A 26,725-nucleotide genomic window follows, 5' to 3' on the forward strand; every position below is an offset into this window, starting at 1 on the left:
CGCATACTTCAAGTTATCCATCGGAAACTTTGCACATATACTACTGCCGTCTTGTGGACACTATCGGAATTACAACCAGAGTGATGCCTTGAACTGTGACCTTTCTCTTGCACTTTAAAAATGGTGATAGAAAAAAACTATAGTTTTTTTCTTTGTATTTTCTTCTACCAGATCTATTGTTATATTCTCCTAACTTCAATTCACATTTCCACAAACAAAGTGTTTTCTTTCAAATGGTACCAAGAAATATGCATATCCTTGCTTCAGGGCCTGAGCTACAGGCAGTTAGATTTGGGTATGTCATTGAGACGAAAATTGGAAAAAAGGAGGCTATCCCTATGACGTTTTTACATCACCTATGACATTTCAGGAATGATAGTGTTCAACTTTTGTATTGATTTAAAAAAGGCTCCAAATAGTGTAACATGGGTAACAATCAAAAGGTGTATGCCATTTTTGTCCCATATGCGGCACCTTGAAGGGTCACAAAAAAATGGAAAGAGTAAGAAAAAAACTGCTGTTGCTGTATGGACTCAATACGTGACTTTACAATAAGAGTCACATCTGCTGTTGGCCAGAAAGAACATGTTCTACTAGAAACTGTATTGCTATTTTTAGATGACATTTAAAATAAAGAACAATCTCTCAAAGTAATGATCATTAACAGTTCAAGAAGGTAAAGCATTTACTGTAACAGTACAGTACTTTTGTTATCCAGGAAAAGGAAGCTTTCAAAGTAATTCAGTAAAGCAGAGCTCTTATTGTCTGAGCTGTTCTCTCCTTTCATTTATCTCCTGCCAACTCCCACAATCCTTTGAGGGAAACTAGGTTTTCGGGTGCAAGGCTTTGATTGTCTCTAGTCTGCCGTTTGTCTTGATTTTCCTCACCTTCACACTTCCATGGTGGAGGTTAGGAAACAACATTTTGTCCGAGGAAAGGTGTTCCCTTAACACACTGGGTAAAACACACACCATTTTATCTCATAATGTTCTGACTGGAAGATAGTGCTAAAAATTCCATCCAGCTACAAGATTTGCTGGGGTACAGTATTTTGTCTGAAATGTACAGTATCTGGTTGCCAAACAGCAATAAGTAATAGCTTCCTTCTAGCCACTTGGGACATTTTGTAGAGTGAGTAACTGGGATGTTGTTGTTCCATGGACTACAGTTGTCTTTCAATCAGAAACTGTAATTCAGGTTACTTAATATATATATACTTGTACTTAATCTCAAAGAATGCATGTAGCAATACTGCCACCTGCTGGAGATTTCACCACCCATACTTTTTTTTGTGTTCTGTATTACATTGCATCAGAAATTGATATTTAGATAGTTTGGTAAAAGACAAACATGTAAATACAAATAATTATACAATACACTAAAACTACACTGTTTATACAGCATTGTGCATTTTTCCAAATTCTCACAGATTAAGGTTTGTAGGATTTATTTTAGTTGCAGTCAAATTGAACAAAACATGTCATACGGTATTGACAGAATTGCACTTCCATACATCCTGTTTGCAATAGTATTCAAATAATTAAAGGCTCATGACTATGGGTGTAATCCTAACCTGTGAACAATGAAACAAAAACATTGATATAAATGAGAGTTGTGTGTCCAACCTGTGTAAAACATGCTTGGATCTCAAATTAGGATGCAGGTCCTTTATCAGCAGGTTAATTGAAAAGGGTAAATTGTCATAATATGTGCTATGACTCAAAAGTAGCCAAATAAAACTGGTTCACTTCAGAAATCCCTTTACATTATTCTCAGTAACAAATATACAGTGCCTTGCGAAAGGATTCGGCCCCCTTGAACTTTGCGACCTTTTGCCACATTTCAGGCTTCAAACATAAAGATATAAAACTGTATTTTTTTGTGAAGAATCAACAACAAGTGGGACACAATCATGAAGTGGAACGACATTTATTGGATATTTCAAACTTTTTTAACAAATCAAAAACTGAAAAATTGGGCGTGCAAAATTGTTCAGCCCCTTTACTTTCAGTGCAGCAAACTCTCTCCAGAAGTTCAGTGAGGATCTCTAAATGATCCAATGTTGACCTAAATGACTAATGATGATAAATACAATCCACCTGTGTGTAATCAGGTCTCCGTATAAATGCACCTGCACTGTGATAGTCTCAGAGGTCCGTTAAAAGCGCAGAGAGCATAATGAAGAACAAGGAACACACCAGGCAGGTCCGAGATACTGTTGTGAAGAAGTTTAAAGCCGGATTTGGATACAAAAAAGATTTCCCAAGCTTTAAACATCCCAAGGAGCACTGTGCAAGCGATAATATTGAAATGGAAGGAGTATCAGACCACTGCAAATCTACCAAGACCTGGCCATCCCTCTAAACTTTCAGCTCATACAAGGAGAAGACTGATCAGAGATGCAGCCAAGAGGCCCATGATCACTCTGGATGAACTGCAGAGATCTACAGTTGAGGTGGGAGACTCTGTCCATAGGACAACAATCAGTCGTATATTGCACAAATCTGGCCTTTATGGAAGAGTGGCAAGAAGAAAGCCATTTCTTAAAGATATCCATAAAAAGTGTTGTTTAAAGTTTGCCACAAGCCACCTGGGAGACACACCAAATATGTGGAAGAAGGTGCTCTGGTCAGATGAAACCAAAATTGAACTTTTTGGCAACAATGCAAAACGTTATGTTTGGCGTAAAAGCAACACAGCTGAACACACCATCCCCACTGTCAAACATGGTGGTGGCAGCATCATGGTTTGGGCCTGCTTTTCTTCAGCAGGGACAGGGAAGATGGTTAAAATTGATGGGAAGATGGATGAAGCCAAATACAGGACCATTCTGGAAGAACCTGATGGAGTCTGCAAAAGACCTGAGACTGGGACGGAGATTTGTCTTCCAACAAGACAATGATCCAAAACATAAAGCAAAATCTACAATGGAATGGTTCAAAAATAAACATATCCAGGTGTTAGAATGGCCAAGTCAAAGTCCAGACCTGAATCCAATCGAGAATCTGTGGAAAGAACTGAAAACTGCTGTTCACAAATGCTCTCCATCCAACCTCACTGAGCTTGAGCTGTTTTGCAAGGAGGAATGGGAAAAAATGTCAGTCTCTCGATGTGTAAAACTGATAGAGACATACCCCAAGTGACTTACAGCTGTAATCGCAGCAAAAGGTGGCGCTACAAAGTATTAACTTAAGGGGGCTGAATAATTTTGCACGCCCAATATTTCAGTTTTTGATTTGTTAAAAAAGTTAATATCCAATAAATGTCGTTCCACTTCATGATTGTGTCCCACTTGTTGTTGATTCTTCACAAAAAAATAGTTTTATCTTTGTTTGAAGCCTGAAATGTGGCAAAAGGTCGCAAAGTTCAAGGGGGCCGAATACTTTCGCAAGGCACTGTACTTCTAAAGAGTGGAATGATATGAAATAAGCACACGGCAGTTTAATCCATCCTTGTGATTGCACCCATAATGTACGGTGTCCAACCCTTATCAGCATGCTAACTTACGTTAAAAAAAAGGACAGTATCCTTGGAAAACACTACAAACACATACTATAAACCAATCATTGATTGGACCCACCAGTTCACGTAAATCAAACAGTGCATAGATAAGCTGCAATTACAATCCCTCCAATTATTACAGTCTGAACACTTTCTGTGGACAAAATATTGTGCATTGAGTTTGATGCCAGACAAATAGGAGGTCCGATTTGGAGTTGGGCCAATGGTGCAACTGTGGTAATTCTTCACCCCAATTATGATGACACTTTAATTGCTAAAATCAAATGGCTTGTGTTTCTAGGATGGTAAAGCTACAGGCAGTACAAACAAAGGAAAGTTACATTCTCTCTCAATGGGGTGAAACAACCTAAATGGTGGCGCTTTGGATTCCCCAGGTACAGTAGGGCTGCACTACAGGGGACAATCGCTGTTGTCACAAACATCACAACAATTGAAAAATCAAGGTGAGACAGTATTCTGTACAATAAAGCAGAAGCTTCCAAAGTAGGCACATCATCTCCACATTGTAAGGGTGTAGTGAGAGGTTCCCCTTTTGCAGTGAGGGAAGACAAAAACTAATTTACTAGTGCACACAAAGAAATGATATATACACGTATTGGTCCATTTCTAGAAACCTCCTAGAGCATACTGTAGTCTCCAAACAGTTCCTCGTTATTCCTGTCTTCACATCAACCATTTCAATCAAATACAACCATGTCCACTTCCAGTGATCAGGGTTACATTCTTAAAAGGTCTTGAAAAATGTCTGACTGTGCTAAATCAGAAATAAAGGTGAGATTGAAGAGTTGGAGCCCAAGTTGTACGCTATTGGCAGTGCCATTGGAAGGAGCAGTGCAGGAGACAGATGTTCGTTTATCCATGTTCTCTTGTAATCGGCTGGTCTTGAGCGTAAAATAAACAATTCACGAGCTGCTCACCATGACAAATCAATCCTAAACATGAAAAAGAATAGAAAAGTCTGACGCTGTAAGATTTAAATGTGTACATAGAGGACTAAGGAATTCTACAAACGTGATGTAGCCAACCTTCACGGTATATAATACAAATAAATATGTTGGACACAAACCTGTCCATAACTCGAGCAGCATTTGACTGACAAACACATTTAGTTTCAAACTAACAAATAACTAAATGTAGTACTGTGTGTCCATGGTGAGTCACTGGTTAATTGGAGCTGAGAGGATAAACAAAATCGCAAATCTTAGCACTTGCATTTTTTTGGATTAAAAACACATTGAGTGTACAGACAAGTTGCTACATGATATACTCCACTCCATTAGGGGTTCTCTACATGTTCCATACCAGACAACTGGCAAGCTATGATCCCTGGAGAAACACTGATCAAAATATTCACTTGGTAACGGACAAAATCCTCATCAGCTAACTGTCCTATGACCTGGTTAACAATTTATGAAAGTTTTATTTCCTAGTGATTCAGGCACTGATTGAAGGTTATTGTTGCTTTTATTTTATGTGTCCCTATGTTGTTTTGAGTTCATTCTAACTGTGAAAACACTATAGCCCTCTCACAAATAAAAACCCAATCACTATCACACCAAACTAGATCTGGAAATTGCACTTGATTCAATAATGCACTGGATGACATGAAAACTTTGCCAACTAAGGCTTAATTAACACAAGAGAAGATTGTCAAATAAAAACTGGTCCACCAGCCAATGAGGACAAACAAACACATTTGAAGTTGATGAGGTGTATAATCAAACATTCACAATGTGGTCTAACATTAGGATTTGACTCTGGATCCCCAGGCGATGGGGACTATCTCTTCTCAGTCTCCGGTGCAGTTATCTCTACCGGTGGGGTTTCCTCAGATGGGGTGTGCATATCCATGACGGGGTTGACAAAGCACTCATATTCAGAGTCCTCTGCATTCTCCTCAGCATAATCCTCGCCGCGGGCGCTTACAAAGTCGTTCTCCCACTCCAGGGCGTTGGAGTCCTCAGAGGCGGAGGCCGTACCGCTGGTCGTCTGCTTCTTGCCCGGCCGGAGTCCCGCTCGGAGTATGTCCTCCTCGGTTTTAGACCTCTCCCACGCTGGGACCACCTGGTTCATCCCTGAAGACAAGGACAATTTGATACGTCTAGTTAAACATCACATGGCCATTCAACTGGTGATTTTGAGAGGGTTGAATTCAACAATTACTCAGGGAATGTATTTTTTGACATGTGACAAAACAGCCAAGGGGACAATAAGTAATTACACAAGCCCCCACCTTCCTCGTCCTCCCACTCCAGGTCCAGTGAGGTTCCGTCATCGTTGGTGGAGCGGGTCTTGCTGTTGAAGTCCCAGCTGCTCTCCGTGTTGGGAGTGATCACATTAGTCTCAGAGGACAGCCCTGATTACACAAACACTGGCTTATCAAATCACAGGTGGTTTCAAAGAGCAAGAAGTCTCAATGGAGGCATGACCATTAACTTTCAGGGATACCGAGTGTTTTATCTTAAAATAGAATGTTGGTATGCACAATTTGAGAGGAACCGTTTCAAACACGGAATATAATATATAGGCTACAGAAAATGGTTGTGCTGAAATAGCAGACTCACTGCTGCTCCTGAAGGCTTCTGACATGACTTTCACATGCTGTAGGTAGACATCAAAGTCTTCACCTGAGCCATGCCTAGAACAGAGTCCAACCAGTGGAGGAGAAACAGTCAACAACTCAATTTCATGGTCATACTATCACTGACACACATGGACCTTGAGGTAGCCATTTTTACTTGGTTTATATACTCACTTTCTTGGATGGGCTGCGCCACCTTGGACTTCTGCCTTGCTTTTTTTCCGTTGTGCAAGCTGTTGCTTTGAAAAATAATTATACCTCAGAAAAACACTTGGTCAAAAATGTAAATGTAAATAATGATCATTTGAAGATTTGTTAGTTACATGCTGCCATTACCAGCTGTGTTAAAATTAAGGTGGCAGATAGGCAAACACAGATGGAAAAAAATGGAATTAACCAAGGGAAAAACTGTGGAATGAAGAATAAACTCAAATATCAAAAGAATGGAAATGAATGGATGCATAGACTAATTTGACGTTAAGAAATGAAGTGTAGACAAATGCCTTCCCCTTTTTTGTCTGAATTAACTGAGGCAAATCACTCCTTCAAAGGACACTTGCCTGGGAGGAACGATTTACAAATTCATATTGAGAGACATACCATCGACTACAGTTCTTTCGATTGACAAAGGATTGACCACCAATTTGTGATATTATGTACTTGAAGTGGTAATAAAGACTAGTGTTTTCACGGTACCAGAATTATGGCTTCTATCCCGATACCAGGTTTAGTACCACGAACATCCAATTTTGTTTTTCTAAGTCCATAACAATGCTTAAACCACATTAGGAGACCAGTTTTGAGGTCTGGGAAAATTCTAAGAGGTTTAGATTTGAATGTAGTTACCCTTTAATTTAAGTGCTCATGCAGTTGGCATGGTTGTTTGGTTAGCGGTTTTTCTGTAGCTCACGTGATAGAGTTTGTAAAACAAGCGGCCACTGGATTGATGCCAATAATCATGATTCTGCCAGGTAGGCATAAACTTTTAATTTAGAAAGGTTTTTGGGAAAGCCTTTCCATCTAAACAAAGATGCTCATTATTAGTTTCACTAATGGCTACCACACACAGACGGGCGTTCTCATTGCTTCTTCAGAAAGTGGCAGAGAATACAAATCACTGATGAGTTCTGTTCAGGTCTTATGTTAAACTAAGCTAATTAAATAATTGAATAAATGCAATACATTTAGTTGATCTCCAAACATGAGACACATAGAACGACCAACCGAACAATTCTAGTACCGAACTGTTTGATATGTTGTATTATGGAAAAGTACAGAAGTTTTGGTGTAGTGTGCAACACTAATGGAAAGAAGCAGGGGTAGAGCCAAGGAAAAGGTGGGTGAGGTGGAACAAGGTAGTGAAGGGACGACAGGCGCACTCAATAATGGCCGCCTCACCTCCTTTAGCTTTCGCTCGCGTGCCAGCCTGGCAGCCTCACGCTGGGCAGCATTTCTAGCCTCCTCTTCTAGCCTTAACTTCTCCTCTTGTGCTAATAACTGAGCAGAAATGACAAAACAAAGAACAAAGTTGAGAACAGAAAACCAAAATTGCAAAACAATTCTGAAAAGCAAATAAAATTTAAAAAATCAACCAAAATTAAAATATAAGACTTCTATGAGCATGTAGGCTAAGCATAAACTTATCTTAGATACTGTATCTTGCTACATGAAAGGCAGTACAAAGTTCATAAACGAGGAAGTGTAATGACCTTTGAATTGAACCTTCCATTATCTTTAAGCGAAAAAAAAAAAAAAAAGGTACTATGATTTCTCCAGCCCTTTCAGAGGCACTGTTCTTGTGTAAACCTACCTCTGCTTGCAACTTCTCGTCTATCAAGTTCTGCTGATCCGAAATTGCAGTATACCGGTGCTCTTTGAGGTGGATGATCTCATCTTCACTGATAGGCCTGGTATCAAAATTAAACAAACATTACCTCAAGCTCATCTTGGTTAAAGCCCTGATTAACATTATTCTTCTGATATGCATTCATCTGTCCCCAAAAAAAGTTTCAAAAACGTACCTGGGACAGCTTTGTGGGCTCTCTGCCTGAAATTAAAATAAGACAACTTAAATAATAAAAGTGGGCACAGAATCATCCAGAACAGGCCCACAATCAGCGTGTCTTCTGTGTATCGTCAGCCAATGGCACACTTTCGGATTGTTTCAATCTAACAAATACGCTCTACATGTTCACACACTTACCTCATCACTCTCAACAAGGTTTTCAAACTGTGGGGAGACAGAATTGCACTGTAAGTACATCATGTTTTTCCAACCAAGTGATGCATGATGAAACATGACATAGGCCTACTTCCAGAAAAATGTAAGTATCATACCTCTATTGTGTAATGTTCCCCAGTTGTACTGCTTCTAAAGTATTTGGACCTGTATGGACAGAAATGTGACAACATTGACATCCATTTAGGATGCTTTCGGTCACTGTCATTCATAGCTAGATCTTTCAACAGAAGAGACGGGCAATTGATGCTGAGACTCAGATTGTTATAAAATAGTTTCTGTAGTTATCTTATGTTTCTTAGCATTCCTGAAACATTAATTTGTTGAATTATAATTTGAGCTGAGATATGAAGCCATTTGTTTGCATGCAAATTGGCTATTTGAATTAATAGGACTAATATAATCTTCAATAAATACAGTACCTTTACATCCGATCTGGACAATAATTCTTCCTAACAATGACTAAGACACGAGGAATCCAATATAATTATCAAAGCTACCCACAATCCCACCCCGGACAACCAGTATACAGTATCCATTCTGTCTGACAAGTACAAGTAGTATGGAGCTGCTGCTTGGAGTATTGCATCTTCATCCTATGTAATTTATTCTTTGTGAATCTGATATTTTTTTTTCATGTTCAGAGAAATTAGCCATTGAAGTCGCTTGCATTATTTACCATGCATTGTTAAAGTACCACGTTTCGCCCACTAGATGCCGCTATTACCGCTACTGTCACCACACCCTTTAATCATTTTTTTCTGGTCTCTTGTGTTGATTAAATGGATCACATCTGTTGCTTTGCAACTTTGGGTAGAAAACCAAAAACTTTTGCTCATGATGAAAAAAAAAGTGGTCATCCTCACAATTCAAGCCAGTCTCCCAGGAAAGCAATTCAGTTTGTCCTTCTCTTAGGCTTAATTGGTGTCTAGGAAAGCGTGTGTGGTTTATTTCCATTAAGGTCTGGATTAGTTAGACCATTACTGGCGAACAAGCAAACCATTAGGATACAGCAGTAATAATAGTTTCAATGTTATGGTCTCTAATGGTCTTCAATGTTAAAAGGCCCAAACACACATTGCATAGTGTTTTGTGATGGTATTGGGTTGGGCTGTGTTTAATGGTAAATGTCACATCACATGTTATTGAAAAAAAAAAAAAGACTGCCATGAATGGTTTATAATTTTATTAGGGTTGTCACAACATTTTAGTCACTAACCAATTTCTCCATCAAAGTTTTGGGCTTGCAGGATGTCTAAATATCAGAATTGCATGATGGGGATAGCCCTCTCAGAGAGATGCCATTTGTTAGACTATTCAAGGAGAGTTGGGTTGAAGCATTAGGTTGCTGAGAGGAGGACAAACAAATGCTTTCATCAAGGACTGGCTTGGCCACACAACTTATTTTCATCATGAGCAAAAGCTATTAGTTTTCTACATAAAGTTGAAAAGAAATGAGACCAGCTAAATGGATAAATGGGTGTTGGCACAAGCCGGAACAGTGGCATCTAGTTAAAGATTAGTTCATCTGTTCTAGTTTGACCGTGCAGCCTGGAACTAAGAACAGCGGGAAACGTTTCCCTAGTCAGCGCCATTATCTGTGCTACCAAGTGTGAACCCCCCCCCCCGGGTCTGTCTTCTGTGTGCGGCTTTGCGGCCCATCCCGTGGGTGAAAACAGAGTTGGGTGCTGTGGAATCGGTGAGGGTAACCAGAAGTGGTCTTGGTATAATTCTTTGTGTTTCTGCTGGTCAGAGGGAGAAGGAGCTCCACGTTAAACGAATGAGGCAAGAAATGTGAATTGTTTTGCACTCAAGAAAAGGGCGCCATTGAAAGGAGTGATAACTGGGGTAGCAGTAAATGTAAAGGTTGACCAATGATTCTTTGCCCAAGTGGAAGATTCCCGGTGTTTGTGACGCTCGTCGTTTGGTGCAACGCAGACAAGGTGGTGTGAGTGGTGAAACAGAAGAGTGATGGTCTGTTCTTTTAAGTTTTGATGTTTAGCTTTTGCTTGACAAAGTGATGTTAGGATATACACACGTTATCCTGTACGAGCTTTGTGCCAAATACGTTGTTACAGGTGTCAAGCTATGGGCATGTGGCAGCGGCGTGTCTTAGGGGGGTTCCTAGGTGTGAGAAGTGTGCAGAAGAGCATGAGACAAAGGAATGTGTAGCATTAGGGTAAGTAGTGGTATGTGTTAATTGTCGGGGTGCCCATGGTGCTGGGGATCAGAAATGTCCCGTGTGAGAGAGGCAGGTTGAGGCTTCCAGGGTGAGAGTAGTGCAGAAGTTGTCATATGCTGAGGCAGTGAAGAAAGTAGAGGAAGATGGGTCAAGGGGGAAGGATATTATGTTATGTGATATTATGTTTCAGTAAGATTTCATTTTTAGCATTCATAGCAATGGTTATCAAATGTACCGCGGGGATGGAACGTAAGTCGCAGAGAATTGAGGTTGTGGTGGCAGCTGCAGAGGTACAGTATTTGGGTGTGCGAGACTTTACATCAGAAGAGTTACAGAGTATGTTGTGGTGATGTCCCATCCTTTCAGGTTGTTGGCCTGAGGTTGGACTAAATGTACACTGCTCAAAAAAATAAAGGGGACACTTAAACAACACAATGTAACTCCAAGTCAATCACACTTCTGTGAAATCAAACTGTTCACTTAGGAAGCAACACTGATTGACAATAAATGTCATATGCTGTTGTGCAAATGGAATAGACAACAGGTGGAAATAGGCAATTAGCAAGACACCCCCAATAAAGGAGTGGTTCTGCAAGTGGTGACCACAGACCACTTCTAAGTTCCTATGCTTCCTGGCTGATGTTTTGGTCACTTTTGAATGTTGCCGGTGCTTTCCCTCTAGTGGTAGCATGAGACGGAGTCTACAACCCACACAAGTGGCTCAGGTAGTGCAGCTCATCCAGGATGGCATATCAATGCGAGCTGTGGCAAGAAGGTTTGCTGTGTCTGTCAGCGTAGTGTCCAGAGCATGGAGGCGCTACCAGGAGACAGGCCAGTACATCAGCAGACGTGGAGGAGGCCGTAGGAGGGCAACAACCTAGCAGCATGACCGCTATCTCCACCTTTGTGCAAGGAGGAGCAGGAGGAGCACTGCCAGAGCCCTGCAAAATGACCTCCAGCAGGCCACAAATGTGCATGTGTCTGCTCAAACGGTCAGAAACAGACTCCATGATGGTGGTATGAGGGCCCAACGTCCACAGGTGGGGGTTGTGCTTGCAGCCCAACACCGTGCAGGACGTTTGGCATTTGCCAGAGAACACCAAGATTGGCAAATTCGCCACTGGCACCCTGTGCTCTTCACAGATGAAAGCAGGTTCACACTGAGCACATGTGACAGACTTGACAGTCTGGAGACGCCATGGAGAACGTTCTGCTACCTGCAACATCCTCCAGCATGACCGGTTTGGCGGTGGGTCAGTCATGGTGTGGGGTGGCATTTCTTTGGGGGGCTGCACAGCCCTCCATGTGCTCGCCAGAGGTAGCCTGACTGCCATTAGGTACCGAGATGAGATCCTCAGACCCCTTGTGAGACCATATGCTGGTGCGGTTGACCCTGGGCTCCTCCTAATGCAAGACAATGCCAGACCTCATGTGGCTGGAGTGTGTCAGCAGTTCCTGCAAGAGGAAGGCATTGATGCTATGGACTGGCCCGCCCGTTCCCCAGACCTGAATCCAATTGAGCACATCTGGGACATCATGTCTTGCTCTATCCACCAATGCCACATTGCACCACAAGACTGTCCAGGAGTTGGCGGATGCTTTAGTCCAGATCTGGGAGGAGATCCTTCAGGAGACCATCCGCCACCTCATCAGGAGCATTCCCAGGCGTTGTAGGGAGGTCATACAGGCACGTGGAGGCCACACACACTGCTGAGCCTCATTTTGACTTGTTTTAAAGGACATTACATCAAAGTTGGATCAGCCTGTAGTGTGGTTTTCCACTTTAATTTTGAGTGTGACTCCAAATCCAGACCTCCATGGGTTGATACATTTGATTTCCATTGAACATGTGTGATTTTGTTGTCAGCACATTCAACTATGTAAAGAAAAAAGTATTTAATAAGAATATTTCATTCATTCAGATCTAGGATGTGTTATTTTAGTGTTCCCTTTATTTTTTTGAGTAGTGTATTTAAATAGTGGAGTAGGGTGGTGTTATTTTTCTATAAATGTTTTTGTTAGTGTAGTGTTAGGGTATTTGTTTATTTCTTTCTTTCTTTTCAAGCTAAGTATAGTTTAGTCCAAATTGGATGTTGGGTTCTATGTGTTGAATATTTTGTGAACCTTATCAATAAAAAAAAGATCAAATTTGGGCACAATCAATTAGCTTAATTTCTCAATGATCAAATTATACTTCAACAAAATATTGTTTCAGGAATGCTAATATTGGTTTCTTACCTACAGAAACAATTTCTTTACAATCTTAGATGGTGGGTGTCATGGCTTGCTGGAATGACACAGAATGGTGGTTGGTGCAGTCATGCTGTTACCAAACTTTGCATCTGCATTGTTCAAATAAATTTGTTTTTGTCAAATGTTCAGTGGAAATTGTTAAGTTGTCCTTGTGCATAGAGTTGCATGGTTTGTTTAGCTTTGCAATCATTGGTTTTTGTTTGGCATACATTTTAATGGGAAAAATCTGAGTCTCAGCATAATTCTTACCATGGAATTGCTCAGATACAGCCTGGCATCACAACTGTAACATTATAGGCCTAACTGATATCAATAACATCAAGCCAGCAGTTTATAACCTACTCAGAAATGTCATTTTCCTTTAAGGAAGCTGGATGCAATGAGTGTCAACAAAATATTTTTCCATATTAGTCAATTATAATTGAATACAGGATAAAATGCACCATGCATTTACAAAGCCGTGTGTCAGTGTATGGAAAAACCCACATGAAGGGGTGGTGTGAGGAACGCTTCAGCTTGCTGCGGGAAAACCTATCTAGTTCGTAGGGAAAGGTAACGTTATATGACATGCGACTCTGGTTCGTAGCTATAATTTCGCTTTCAAAACAACTGAGAATACGAGGTGAAATCATAACGTCAGTGATCTTTAGGTCGTGAAGTCAGTTCCCGAATTGGAATTCCAGAGTTGTTTTTAACGCCATTCTAAACTCGGAGATTTCCGAGTTCCCAGTTGTTTTGAACATGGCACAAGCCTTGACATCGTGGATCTTTTTTACGCTGATAATGTAATACAGTATACTTGTACCTAGCTAACCTTTGCTAGCCAACGTTGGTTTAAAGGGCGTATCACTTACCCGCCTCCTCGTTGTATAATGTTTGCTTCTTTTCTGAAGATTCCAAAACAATAAGCCCAACAGTTTCCCATCGCATTCTATCAAGATATACCTTCCTTGGGTTGGGTGCTAACAAGCTACTGGCGTACTGGATATTTTCACAAATTAATGGATAGCTAGCACAGGTGTACGCTCTTCGACCCGTCGCCGTTAGGCACAGGTATTAGCTAGTAGCTAGCTCATACAATTACAGGGTGACATGACAGCTAATGAGCGATCAAAGTATGGACTTTAAAGACGCATTGTATATTTGTATATGTACAGACGCTTGTTGCAACATCAATATTCATCAGGAAAAAAATGTGGCTAGATTGCGACAGCTGTGTCTTTCAGAATTCTCATTCAATATTTCCTCTTCCTCGCACGTGACTCATGATTACTTAGCTACGGAGACTCATCTGGCTCAAACGACGTGGGCATGCAACAGTTACAAAAACACAATAGCCATCATCTTCTTCGATGAGGTTTAACGGCGGTTGACATCCAAAACATGTTGCATTACCCCAACCTACCAGACTGGAGTACAACTCCCTTATACTTTGCTTGAAAACATAAATAAACAAATACCCTACCATCTAACACAACACTCACAAAAAAATATATTAATAAAAAATAACACCACCGTACTCCACTATTTCAATCTATTTAGTCCTTCCTCAGGCCAACAACCTGAAAGGATGGGACACCAAGACTTAACACACCCTGAAACTCTCTCGCACACCCAAATACCTCTCTGCAACTGCCACCACAACCTCAATGTTCCAAGACTTACGTTCCATCCCTGCAGTACAGTTGATAACCACTGCTAGAAATGCTAAACATATAATCTTACTGAAACATAATATCACTTGTTGGCCTATCCTTCTGTAGTGGTACATGTCTACAAGTCACACCACTCCTCTCAGGATCCCTCCCCCTTGACCCATCTTCCTCTACTTCCTTTACTGCCTCAGCATATGACAACTTCTGCACTACTCTAACCCTGGAAACCTCAACCTGCCTCTCTCACACAGGACATTTCTGATCCCCAGCCCCATGGGCACCCCGACAACTAACACATACCACTACTTTCTCCAATACTACACATTCCTTTGTCTCATGCCCTTCTGCACACTTCTCACACCTAGGTACCTCCCCCTACACACTGTTGCCACAGACTCATCAAAACTCAAAATAACAGACAATGACTCTTCTGTTTCACCACTCTCGCCACCCTGTCTGCGTCGCACCAAACGACAAGCATCAGAAACACTGGGAATCTTCCGCTTCAGTTGGTCAACTTTTACATTTACTGCTACCCCAGTAATCACTCCTTTCAGTGGCGTCCTTTTCTTGAGAGCAAAACCATTCACATTTCTTACCCCCATTCCTTTAATGAGAAGCGCCTCATCCCTCGGACCAGCAGAAACACAAACAATTATACCAAGACCACTTCTGGTTACCCTCACCGATTCCACAGCACACAACTGTTTTCATCCACCCTGAAACCACAAATGGATCAGCCAAAAGGCAAGTGTCCACTTTTTCCAAAAACTTCACTCCTACAGTCAAAGACTCATCTTCATCCTGACCCTCGGTGCAAGCCTCGGGCTCAAGAACGTCACCACACCTACCACCTCCAATACTTCTCCCTCATTCACTTAAATTTCTCCTCAAGGTAATATGTTGATCAGTCAGTCAGCAGTCGCCTGCACAAGCCTCTTGTTTCAAGAAATCAACAACTTTTGGGATGCTTATTACTTATTTTTTGTTTTCACATTGGAGGCATATATTTTGTACAACACTGAAGTAGCCCACATGTATTTTCTAAAAGTGTTTGCTCCATTGACAAATGGCTCCCTCTGCGTAATTTTGGCAGGTTGCGTAGAATGTCATTCTTACCTAAAACTATGGATTTCAACACTCAATAACTATGTTTCCATGAATGTGTCCAATTATTTTTTGTCGACATTTAGAAATTTAAGAGACATTTGCCTGCTACTGTGTGTTTCCATTGAACAGTCTTGTGTCAATAAAAACTTATAGCAAAAACCTAGTCGCAAATAAAAATGAAGGTAGCAAACACAATTTTTTGGATTAACATTTTGGGGAAACGTGTCATTCTGTAAGTACAAAACGTTACGCAATGTAGCAAATGTTCAAGCGAAGTGAACGCCCTCAGGTAGCCCGTGTGTGATTTTTAAATGGCGGTTGAGAACCAAAAAGTTGCATTGCCACTACCAACTGCACTGGAGTGTAAATACATTACACTTTTTTGCGACACAAAAAGGGTACAAGAAAGAAAATTACCCTGCCAACCACCACATACCACTACTTTCACCCATAAAACCTAGCGGTCAAACAAGGAAATTGTTCCAATCGTTTTTCCACCATTAATGTTTCCCATAGGGGATTTTAGTAACACTCAATAAAGTCTGTTTCGTGTAGGTTTACCCTGGCATGCCATTTTGATAACCGTGGAAATCTCTCTAGGACAAGGTAATTAACAATATATTCACCTGTATATACCCCCCCCCCCCCCCCCCCCCAACAAATGAAATGCCAATTAGCTGCTAATGTGGTTATAAAAAATAACTACAAATGCCATGAGCTGGACAAGACTGCCGAATCAAGGCAGAGGTAAGAATCCCTGGATTAACTATCTAATGTTAGCTAAATGTAGTAATGACGAAATTGGCATTTCTTTAAGGTGGACAATTCTGTTTACTGTCTTATGTAAGTTTTAAATTGACACAATCTGTTTGCAAAGGTCTCAGCTAGAGATGACGTGCAGGATCTTGCAGGGTTTTGTCGTTTTGCATGATGCCTACTTTGATGCTAATTAGTATTTTCAAATCTGAGAGTAAATAGAGCCGAATATATTGATAAGTCCCTTGTCCGAGAGAGACTTACTGTACATGGTTATCAAAACGTCACTCTAGGGTAAACCTACATGAAACACAGGCCTTATTTTAAGTGTTTCTAAAATCCCCTATGGGAAAAATGAATGGTGGAAAAACGATTGGGACCATTTCTCTGTTTGACCGCTAGGTTTTCTGGGTATTATGACACCTCCACTGTGGGGCTCTAGCTGCCTTTTCCATTACATGTTGGTTACAATATATATATATATATATATATATATATATATATATATATATATATATATATATATATCTTAATATACAGTATATATATATTAATCCGATTCTGCAGAGGGTAGTGAGGTCTGCACAATGCATCACCGGGGGCAAACTACCTGCCCTCCAGGACACCTACACCACCCGATGTCACAGGAAGGCCAAAAAGATCATCAAGGACAACAACCCTGTTCACCCCGCTATCATCCAGAAGGTGAGGTCAGTACAGGTGCATCAAAGCAGGGACCGAAAGACTGAAAAACAGCTTCTATCTCAAGGCCATCAGACTGTTAAACAGCCACCACTAACATTGAGTGGCTTATGCCAACATACTGACTCAACTCCAGCCACTTTAATAATGGAAAAATGTATGGAATAAATGTATCACTAGCCACTTTAAACAATGCCACTTTTATATGTTTACATACCCTACATCACTCATCTCATATGTATATAGTGTACTCTATACAATCCACTGCATCTTGCCTATGCCATTCTATTCCATCACTCATTCATATATTATTTTATGTACATATTCTTATTCATTTAGACTCGTGTGTATAAGGTAATTGTTGTGAAATTGTTAAGTTAGATTACTCTTTGGATATTACTGCGTTGTCGGAACTAGAAGCACAAGCATTTCGCTACACTCTCATTAACATCAAATAAAATTTGATTTGATGTTTGACAGAAAATGAATGTCCTCACTGGCGCAGCTCCCTTGACACTATGCTGAGCCCTTAAATTCAAGTGGATTAAAATCTGATAATCCGAGTTACTGCAACATTTTATTTCACGGGGAGCAAATCCCATTTCACACTATGGAGCGTGCGACGCACCAGACTATGAGCCAGGTAGAGGTACTTCTTTATCCCCCCGTCCCCTCTTACCGTTCCACTACCGCTACTCAACCTCAACTGCACGTAGCACTACTATACAAACATAAACACACACACCTGCTCCAGACAGCAAAGTGACAAGGTTCTTAATGAAAAGTTGATTTTACCTGGAGACTGTGGCTATTGTTTCTTTGACTCATAGGCACTCACAGGTAGGCCTCGCTGTAAGGTAGACAACCAGGTATCTGGCAGGAAGGATGGAAAGACATTCATGTGTCCATATTGGACAGGCACATCATAAGCCATGGGCAAGATCTCAATTGCATACTCCTCACGCCCTTTCTCCTCGCCTCTCTCAAACCCATTGGATGAGAAAGCCAGAGTTCCCGCGCCTCTGACCTCCTCCAATGGGTTTTGAGAAGGAGACAAGGAAAGAGGACATAAGGATTATGCCATTGGGATAATAGCAATTGCATACTCGCATCCTCTTTCCTCACCTCCTTGTTAACACTGATTGGTGGAGGTCAGAGGGGAGGAATCTCTGACTTTTTAAACGAATGGGTTTTGAGAAGGAGAGAGGATGCGAGGAGTATGCAGTTGAGATTCTCCCATAGAGCTCTTCCCATCACTATTAATCTTTAGGTACAGGTAACTGCCAAAATAATGGAAACACTTCAGTGAATGAGTGATACAAAGTATATTGAAAGCAGGTGCATCCACACAAGTGTGGTTCCTGAGTTAATTAACAACCCATCATGCTTAGGGTTATGTATAAAAATGCTGGACAGGCCATTATTTTGGCTACCATGGCTACGCCCCCATAGGATGACAATGCCCCCATCCACAGGGCACGAGTGGTCACTGAATTATTTGATGAGCATGAAAACAATGTAAACCATATGCCATGTTCATCTGTCACCAATCTCAACCCAACTGAAAGCTTATGGAAGATTCTGGAGTGGCGCAGAGAGCGTTTTCCACCACCATTGTAGAATAATAGTGAAGACATCAAAACTATGAAATAACACATATGGAATATTGTAGTAACCAAAAAAGCATTCTGGCATTCTCTCAACCATCTTCACCTGGAATGCTTTACCAACATTCTTGAAGGAGTTCACACATATAGCTGAGCACTTGTTGGCTGCTTTTCCTTCACTCTGCGGTCCAACTCATCCTAAACCATCTCAATTGGGTTGAAGTTGGGTGATTGTGGAGGCCAGGTCATCTGATGGTCAAATAGCCCTTACACAGCCTGGAGATGTGTTGGGTCATTGTCCTGTTGAAAAACAAATTATAGTCCCACTAAATGCAAACCAGATGTGATGGCATATCACTGCAGAATGCTGTGGTAGACATGCTGGTTAAGTGGACTTTGAACTGTAAATAAATCACTGACAGTGTCAATAGCAAAGCACCGTCACACCTCCTCCTCCATGCTTCACGGTGGGAACCACATCTGTTCACCTACTCTGCGTCTCACAAAGACACGGCGGTTGAAACCAAAAATCACACATTTGGACTCATCAGACCAAAGGACAGATTTCCACCGGTCTAATGTCCGTTGCTTGTGTTTCTTGGCCCAAGCAAGTCTCTTCCTATCGGTGTCCTTTAGTAGTGATTTCTTAGCAGCAATTCGACCATCCAGGCCTGATTCACGCAGTCTCCTCTGAACAGTTGATGTTGAGATGTGTCTGTCACTTGAACTCTGTGAAGCATTTATTTGGGCTGCAATTTCTGAGGCTGGTAACTCTAATGAACTTGGATCTTCCTTTCCTGTGGCGGTCCTCATGAGAGACAGTTTCATAATAGTGCTTGATGGTTTTTGCAACTGCACTTGAAGAAACTCCAAGTTCTTGAAATGTTCTGGATTGACTGACCTATGTCTTAAAGTAATGGTGGACTGTCGTTTCTCTTTTGCTTATTTGAGCTGTTCTTGCCATAATCTGGACTTGGTATTTGACCAAATAGAGCTATCTTCTGTATACCACCCCTACCTTGTCACAACACAACTGGCTCAAACACATTAAGAAGGAAATAAATTCCACAAATGTACTTTTAACAAGACACACCTGTTAATTGAAATGCATTCCAGGTGACTACCTCAGAGTGTGCAAAGCTGTCATCAAGGCAAAGGGTGACTACCTTTAAAGATTCTCAAATATAAAATATATTTTGATTTGTTTAACACTACATGATTCCATATGTGTTATTTCATAGTGTTGATGTCTTCACTATTATTTTACAATGTAGAAAATAGTAAAAACAAAGAAAAACCCTTGAATGAGTAGGTGTGTCCAAACATTTGATTGGTACTATATATATAGTCAATAGTCCATTCTTCCTTGTGCGTTCTCTACACAATCTGGGTAGAGTCTAAACTGTAGGCTTTTAAGGCAGCCACCATGTCTGTCCTCAAGAGGGCATGGTTTATTCTTTTTTACAGGGGTCGTAAGTATAAAGCTCAAAGTAGAAAATGGGTGGTAAGTGCTAAGAGTATATTAGTAGTACTACTTCTTATCCTGCCAGGTATTTAGAGATTTGTTGCTGTCCTAACTGGCTAGGAATGCATGTGTTACAGAACGGATGGAAGGAGATAGGACTAGGTGGAATAGACATCCAGATCCAGGATGTAACTTTCTACCTTTAAAAATCAAAAGCTACCTTTCTACCTTTACAAATCAAAAGCTACCTTTCTACCTTTACAAATCAAAAGCTACCTTTCTACCTTTACATATCAAAAGCTACCTTTCTACCTTTACATATCAAAAGCTACCTTTCTACCTTTACATATCAAAAGCTACCTTTCTACCTTTACAAATCAAAAGCTACCTTTCTACCTTTACAAATCAAAAGCTACCTTTCTACCTTTACATATCAAAAGCTACCTTTCTACCTTTACATATCAAAAGCTACCTTTCTACCTTTACAAATCACAAGCTACCTTTCTACCTTTACATATCAAAAGCTACCTTTCTACCTTTACAAATCACAAGCTACCTTTCTACCTTTACATATCAAAAGCTACCTTTCTACCTTTACAAATCACAAGCTACCTTTCTACCTTTACAAATCAAAAGCTACCTTTCTACCTTTACAAATCACAAGCTACCTTTCTACCTTTACAAATCAAAAGCTACCTTTCTACCTTTACAAATCAAAAGCTACCTTTGTACCTTTACAAATCAAAAGCTACCTTTCTCATAACTTCATATTCTCAACCTATGTATTTACTGAAAATGTAATTAGTGTAAAGCACTCTTGTTATAGCATTCCCTCTCTGAATGTGACAGATTATGAAAGCTAGCTATCTCCCTCTATCTTAAAGCTATTTCTTGTATTTATCTCCCTCATGGTATTGAATGATGCTGCAAAGCAGTGTCCCTTCAGTCACTCAGAGTCCAGTACGCATAGGCCTATTGTTTTTTTTGTGTGTGTGTGTGTGTGTTTTTAATTCTCAAAGCAATGCAGAAAATCCAAGAAAATCCCATGGACATCCTCAAGTATCCCCCCCATCCACCGACTTACCTCCTCCGCAGCTTCCCTCCTTCCTCTCACAATGGTGTCTGACATCATCATGGAAAACTGAAAGATGAGCCAAGACAGATTTTCCATGATGCTAGTGAGTTAACAAAACAAAAATCACTGCTGTCCCAATTTTTACACAGTACCCTGATATACTGCCAATGAGTGGTTCTCCATTCAAATAAGTCAAATAAAGTGAACATATTATGATAAATGGCTATGGTGATCATACAGCACATCTCAAATGACCTTCGTTATCTTAGGGTTACTAAAATTGAAAATAGTGAAGTTGAGGTTAAAAGGAAATCTGCTGTTTGTAGGCCATCTTGTCAGTAATAGTTAATGAGATCACACACACACACACACACACACACACACACACACACACACACACACACACACACACACACACACACTACAGGAAGTGACTTTACACCACAAATAGTAGCAGTAATTGACATCTAATAAATGCTCCCCTTCAACATGTCTCTAGAGTACTTTACTAATTTCCCATTTCCTCACACTGACGTTGGAGTCACCTCAACCATATGCGTGCTGGAGCCTGCAGGGCTTCATAGTGTCATAAAGAAATCACTCTGCAGCCCAGAGGAGTGACATTGTAGAGTAACCTTTAAAATATACTGAACAAAAAATATAAACGCAACATGCAACAATTTAATAGATTTTACTGAGCTACAGTTCATATAAAAAAACAAGTTATTTGAAAAAAAATCATTAGGCCCTAATCTGTGGATTTCACATGACTGGGCAGGGGTACAGCCATGGGTGGGCCTTGGAAAGCAAGGGGGAGCCAGGCCTTTGTTTTTCCCAACAAAAGCCCCCCCCCCCCCAGACGATCCCACTGCTGCTCGATCATCCTATTTTTCCAACTTAATTGAGGAAAATTAAAACAATCTGAAATTTATTTTTGATACTGTCGCAAAGCTAACTAAAAGGCAGCATTCCCCAAGTGAGGATGGCTTTCACTTCAGCAGTAATAAATTCATGAACTTATTTGAGGAAAAGATTATGATTATTAGAAAGCAAATTACGGACTCCTCTTTAAATCTGCGTATTCCTTCAAAGCTCAGTTGTCCTGAGTCTGCACAACTCTGCCAGAACCTAGGATCAAGAGAGACACTCAAGTGTTTTAGTACTATATCTCTTGACACAATGATTAAAATAATCATGGCCTCTAAACCTTCAAGCTGCATACTGGACTCTATTCCAACTAAACTACTGAAAGAGCTTGGCCCTCCTATGTTGAACATAATAAACGGCTCTCTGTCCACCGGATGTGTACCAAACTCACTAAAAGTGGCAGTAATAAAGCCTCTCTTGAAAAAGCCAAACCTTGACCCAGAAAATATAAAAAACTATCAGCCTATATCGAATCTTCCATTCCTCTCAAATGTTAGGAAAGGCTGTTGCGCAGCAACTCACTGCCTTCCTGAAGACAAACAATGTATACGAAATGCTTCAGTCTGGTTTTAGACCCCATCATAACACTGAGACTGCACTTGTGAAGGTGGTAAATAACCTTTTAATGGCATCAGACCGAGGCTCTGCATCTGTCCTCGTGCTCCTAGACCTTAGTGCTGCTTTTGATACCATCGATCACCACATTCTTTTGAGAGATTGGAAACCCAAATTGTTCTACACGGACAAGTTCTGCCCTGGTTTAGATCTTATCTGTCGGAAAGATATCAGTTTGTCTCTGTGAATGGATTGTCCTCTGACAAATCAACTGTACATTTCGGTGTTCCTCAAGGTTCCCTTTTAGGACCACTGTTGTTTTCACTATGTATTTTACCTCTTGGGGATGTCATTCGAAAACATAATGTTAACTTTCACTGCTATGCGGATGACACACAGCTGTACATTTCAATGAAACATGTGAAGCCCCAAACTTTCTCCTTTTAAACTCTGACAAAACAGATGCTTGTTCTAGGTCCCAAGAAACAAAGAGATCTTCTGTTGAATCTGACAATTAATCTTAATGGTTGTACAGTCGTCTCAAATAAAACTGTGAAGGACCTCGGCGTTACTCTGGACCCTGATCTCTCTTTTGACGAACATATCAAGACTGTTTCAAGGACAGCTTTTTTCCATCTACGTAACATTGCAAAAATCAGAAACTTTGTCCAAAAATGATGCAGAAAAATTAATCCATGCTTTTGTTACTTCTAGGTTAGACTACTGCAATGCTCTACTTTCCGGCTACCCGGATAAAGCACTAAATAAACTTCAGTTAGTGCTAAATACGGCTGCTAGAATCCTGACTAGAACCCAAAAATATGATCATATTACTCCAGTGCTAGCCTCCCTACACTGGCTTCCTGTCAAGGCAAGGGCTGATTTCAAGGTTTTACTGCTAACCTACAAAGCATTACATGGGCTTGCTCCTATCTATCTCTCTGATTCGGTCCTGCCATACATACCTACACGTACGCTTAGGTCACAAGACGCAGGCCTCCTAATTGTCCCTAGAATTTCTAAGCAAACAGCTGGAGGCAGGGCTTTCTCCTATAGAGCTACATTTTTATGGAATGGTCTGCCTACCCATGTGAGAGATGCAAACTCGGTCTCAACCTTTACGTCTTTACTGAAGACTCATCTCTTCAGTGGGTCATATGATTGAGTATAGTCTGGCCCAGGAGTGTGAAGGTGAACGGAAAGGCTCTGGTGCAACGAACCTCCCTTGCTGTCTCTGCCTGGCCGGTTCCCCTCTTTCCACTGGGATTCTCTGCCTCTAACCCTGTTACAGGGGCTGAGTCACTGGCTTACTGGTGCTCTTTCATGCCGTCCCTAGGACGGGTGCGTCACCTGAGTGGGCTGAGTCACTGATGTGATCTTCCTGTCTGGGTTGGCGCCCCCCCTTGGGTTGTGCCGTGGCGGAGATCTTTGTGGGCTATACTCGGCCTTGTCTCAGGATGGTAAGTTGGGGGTTGAAGATATCCCTCTAGTGGTGTAGGGGCTGTGCTTTGGCAAAGTGGGTGGGGTTATATCCTTTCTGTTTGGCCCTGTCCGGGGGTATCATCGGATGGGGCCACAGTGTCTCCTGACCCCTCCTGTCTCAGCCTCCAGTATTTATGCTGCAGTAGTTTATGTGTCGGGGGGCTAGGGTCAGTTTATTATATCTGGAGTACTTCTCCTGTCTTATCCGGTGTCCTGTGTGAATTTAAGTATGCTCTCTCTAATTCGCTTTCTCTCTTTCTTTCTCTCTCTCGGAGGACCTGGGCCCTAGGACCATGCCTCAGGACATCCTGGCATGATGACACCTTGCTGTCCCCAGTCCACCTGGCCATGCTGCTGCTCCAGTTTCAACTGTTCTGCCTGCACTATGGAATCCTGACCTGTTCACCGGACGTGCTACCTGTCACAGACCTATTATTTGACCATGCTGGTCATTTATGAACATTTGAACATCTTGGCCATGTTCTGTCATAATCTCCCCCCGGCACAGTCTGAAGAGGACTGGCCACCCCTCATAGCCTGGTTCCTTTGGCCTTTCTAGGGAGTTTTTCCTAGCCAACGTGCTCCAACACCTGCATTGCTTGCTGTTTGGGGTTTTAGGCTGGGTTTCTGTACAGCACTTTGAGATATCAGCTGACGTACGAAGGGCTTTATAAATAAATTTGATTTGATAGAAGCCAGAAAGTGCAGTTTTAATGTCCAAAGCACAAGGTGTACCTGTGTAATGATCATGCTGTTTAATCAGCTTCTTGATATACCACACTTGTCAAGTGGATGGATTATCTTTGCAAAGGAGAAATGCTCACTAACAGGGATGTCAACAAATTTGAGAGAAATAAGATTTTTGTGTATGGAACATTTCTGCAATGTATTATTTCAGCTCATGAAACTTATGAGATTTTTGTTCAGTGTAATTCTGTTGATAGTGCAGAAAGGCACAGTGCAGAAAGGCACAGTGCAGAAAGGCACAGCACAGGTACTGTGTTGATTATCAATGCGAATGATGTGCTTTCATATCACAATGGATTAGAGTTGAAACATTATAGGAAAATTTCCCCATATTTTTTCAGTAATTCCAGATGGAAGATTCCCGTGAGGGGAAAGCAGGAAATCCGTAATCCTCCAACCAGGAATTTTAGGAAAGTTACCAGAATTGTACTACCCTACAATGGATTGAGTCATCCTCCATTCATTCATGGATATGATATGTAAGGTGCTCATTCATTCATTCATTCATTCCTCACGTCCATCTCAATTGACCCTTATGGAAAAAACACGTGAATTTCACATGTAAACTCTTCAAGTGTTCCAAAAACACATGTTTTCATGTGATCACGCGATCTGATGTGAAGATAATGTGATAACGTGACAGCATGTAAAGCAACGTGATAATCGCATGTGATGGGTTCCAAAAACAGATGCTTTCACATGTCCATAAAAGTCATTATATTTTTCAAATGTAATTTATATTTATGCAAAGACATTTTTTGTATGGCTACATCATCAAAGATTCAAAAGCTAAGATAAGAGGTCATATTTTCTCCAGTCTCATGTTGTTTTACACACACACAAATAGAGTATTATGACAGCTAAAAAAAGACAATTATAAGGAAGTGTTCAAAAATAAAAACATAGCCATGAAAGACAGCCAAAATAGCACTAATTCAAGATGGCCCTGACCTTTTATAGACTACACCTGGGTGTTTATATAACTTGTTTGAATGCCAGCCCAACTCTTCAACCTGGGGCAACATCTCCCTCTATTCAGTACATTTGAAACAGTGGTATGGTAGCCATGTCAGTAGAATCTGGTTTCCATGGTTAATGTCTGGCCTACACTGGGCTGGTGCTGGTGGGTTTTCTAGTGGCAGGTCCAAATTAAGCGATTTGCCTTAGCTGTCTGGTGGGGGGACGGAGTGTGAGTGGCCCCCTGTGGAACCGTGTTCAGTTTTAGCACTGCCTATAAGCCCCAGTACACTAAGTTGACAAAGACAGACACCACTCCTTCTGTATATAGGGCATTTAGCAAAGTTTCCTATGCAGGGCAGACTCCTCTGTAGCTCCATGGGGAGTGATGGGTGTAAATTGCTTCCTCTTCATTTTCACTCTCTGTAATAGATATGTACAGTATGGCTTCATTGATCCAACATCTGTTCTAGCCAATCCCTGATCAGAGATTATCACTACTGCTTTGTGCCCTTCAGTAATAGGTTCATTGGGCTACACTTGAAAACCCCATTTCAATTCAGAGGACATGGAAGTGGAAAGACCCTGGTTTCCCAATGGTGTTATACACTAATTTCTGGGAGTGTGCTGGGTGCAAACCAGTTTCCTGCTACTAGGACATTCTGTCTGTCTGTCTGTCTGTCTGTCTGTCTGTCTGTCTGTCTGTCTGTCTGTCTGTCTGTCTGTCTGTCAAGGGGAGGGTGGTGTCATTAATCCAAACGATGTGATCTAATTTCATGCTCCCTTCTACTGTGTGTAAACTTCGGACTGCTGTTCATAAGAAGTAAGTAGATCTGGCCGGGTATCATCAAATGTTATTATTGCATCAACGTTTTGGAAATGGATACCATCTCAGCCTTACCTCGTGTCT

General features: G+C 41.1%; 1 protein-coding gene across 2 annotated transcripts; it reads right to left on the reverse strand.

Annotated features, from left to right (window-relative positions):
* Window positions 1-1,430: 1,430 nt before the first annotated feature.
* Window positions 1,431-14,399, reverse strand: LOC110488902 (AP-1 complex-associated regulatory protein). 2 transcript variants are annotated; one of them, XM_021561356.3, is made up of 10 exons: window positions 13,632-14,399; window positions 8,441-8,489; window positions 8,307-8,333; window positions 8,125-8,150; window positions 7,914-8,010; window positions 7,502-7,600; window positions 6,278-6,336; window positions 6,087-6,160; window positions 5,756-5,878; window positions 1,431-5,597 (listed from the first exon to the last, which is right to left on the reverse strand). In XM_021561356.3, exons 1-10 carry the CDS (start codon window positions 13,700-13,702, stop codon window positions 5,302-5,304), a joined length of 921 nt encoding a protein of 306 aa, XP_021417031.2. In that variant the 5' UTR covers window positions 13,703-14,399; the 3' UTR covers window positions 1,431-5,301. The 2 variants fall into 2 exon arrangements, with proteins under 2 accessions (XP_021417031.2, XP_021417029.2); XM_021561354.3 differs by having other exon boundaries at window positions 6,278-6,342; window positions 13,632-14,099.
* Window positions 14,400-26,725: the final 12,326 nt, after the last annotated feature.

Source organism: Oncorhynchus mykiss, chromosome 14, assembly GCF_057628025.1.
Source record: "Oncorhynchus mykiss isolate SJ-2025 chromosome 14, ASM5762802v1, whole genome shotgun sequence".
Lineage (NCBI taxonomy): Eukaryota > Metazoa > Chordata > Actinopteri > Salmoniformes > Salmonidae > Oncorhynchus > Oncorhynchus mykiss.

Excerpts from the sequence above, each read along its gene's own strand:
- LOC110488902 (XM_021561354.3), bottom strand. The coding sequence starts at position 13,702 with ATGGGAAACTGTTGGGCTTATTGTTTTGGAATCTTCAGAAAAGAAGCA. Across the intron at positions 8,011-8,124 it reads AGCCCACAAAGCTGTCCCAG|GCCTATCAGTGAAGATGAGA; the intron begins GTACGTTTTTGA and ends TTTTGATACCAG. Across the intron at positions 6,343-7,501 it reads GCGAGCGAAAGCTAAAGGAG|CAACAGCTTGCACAACGGAA; the intron begins GTGAGGCGGCCA and ends TATTTTTCAAAG.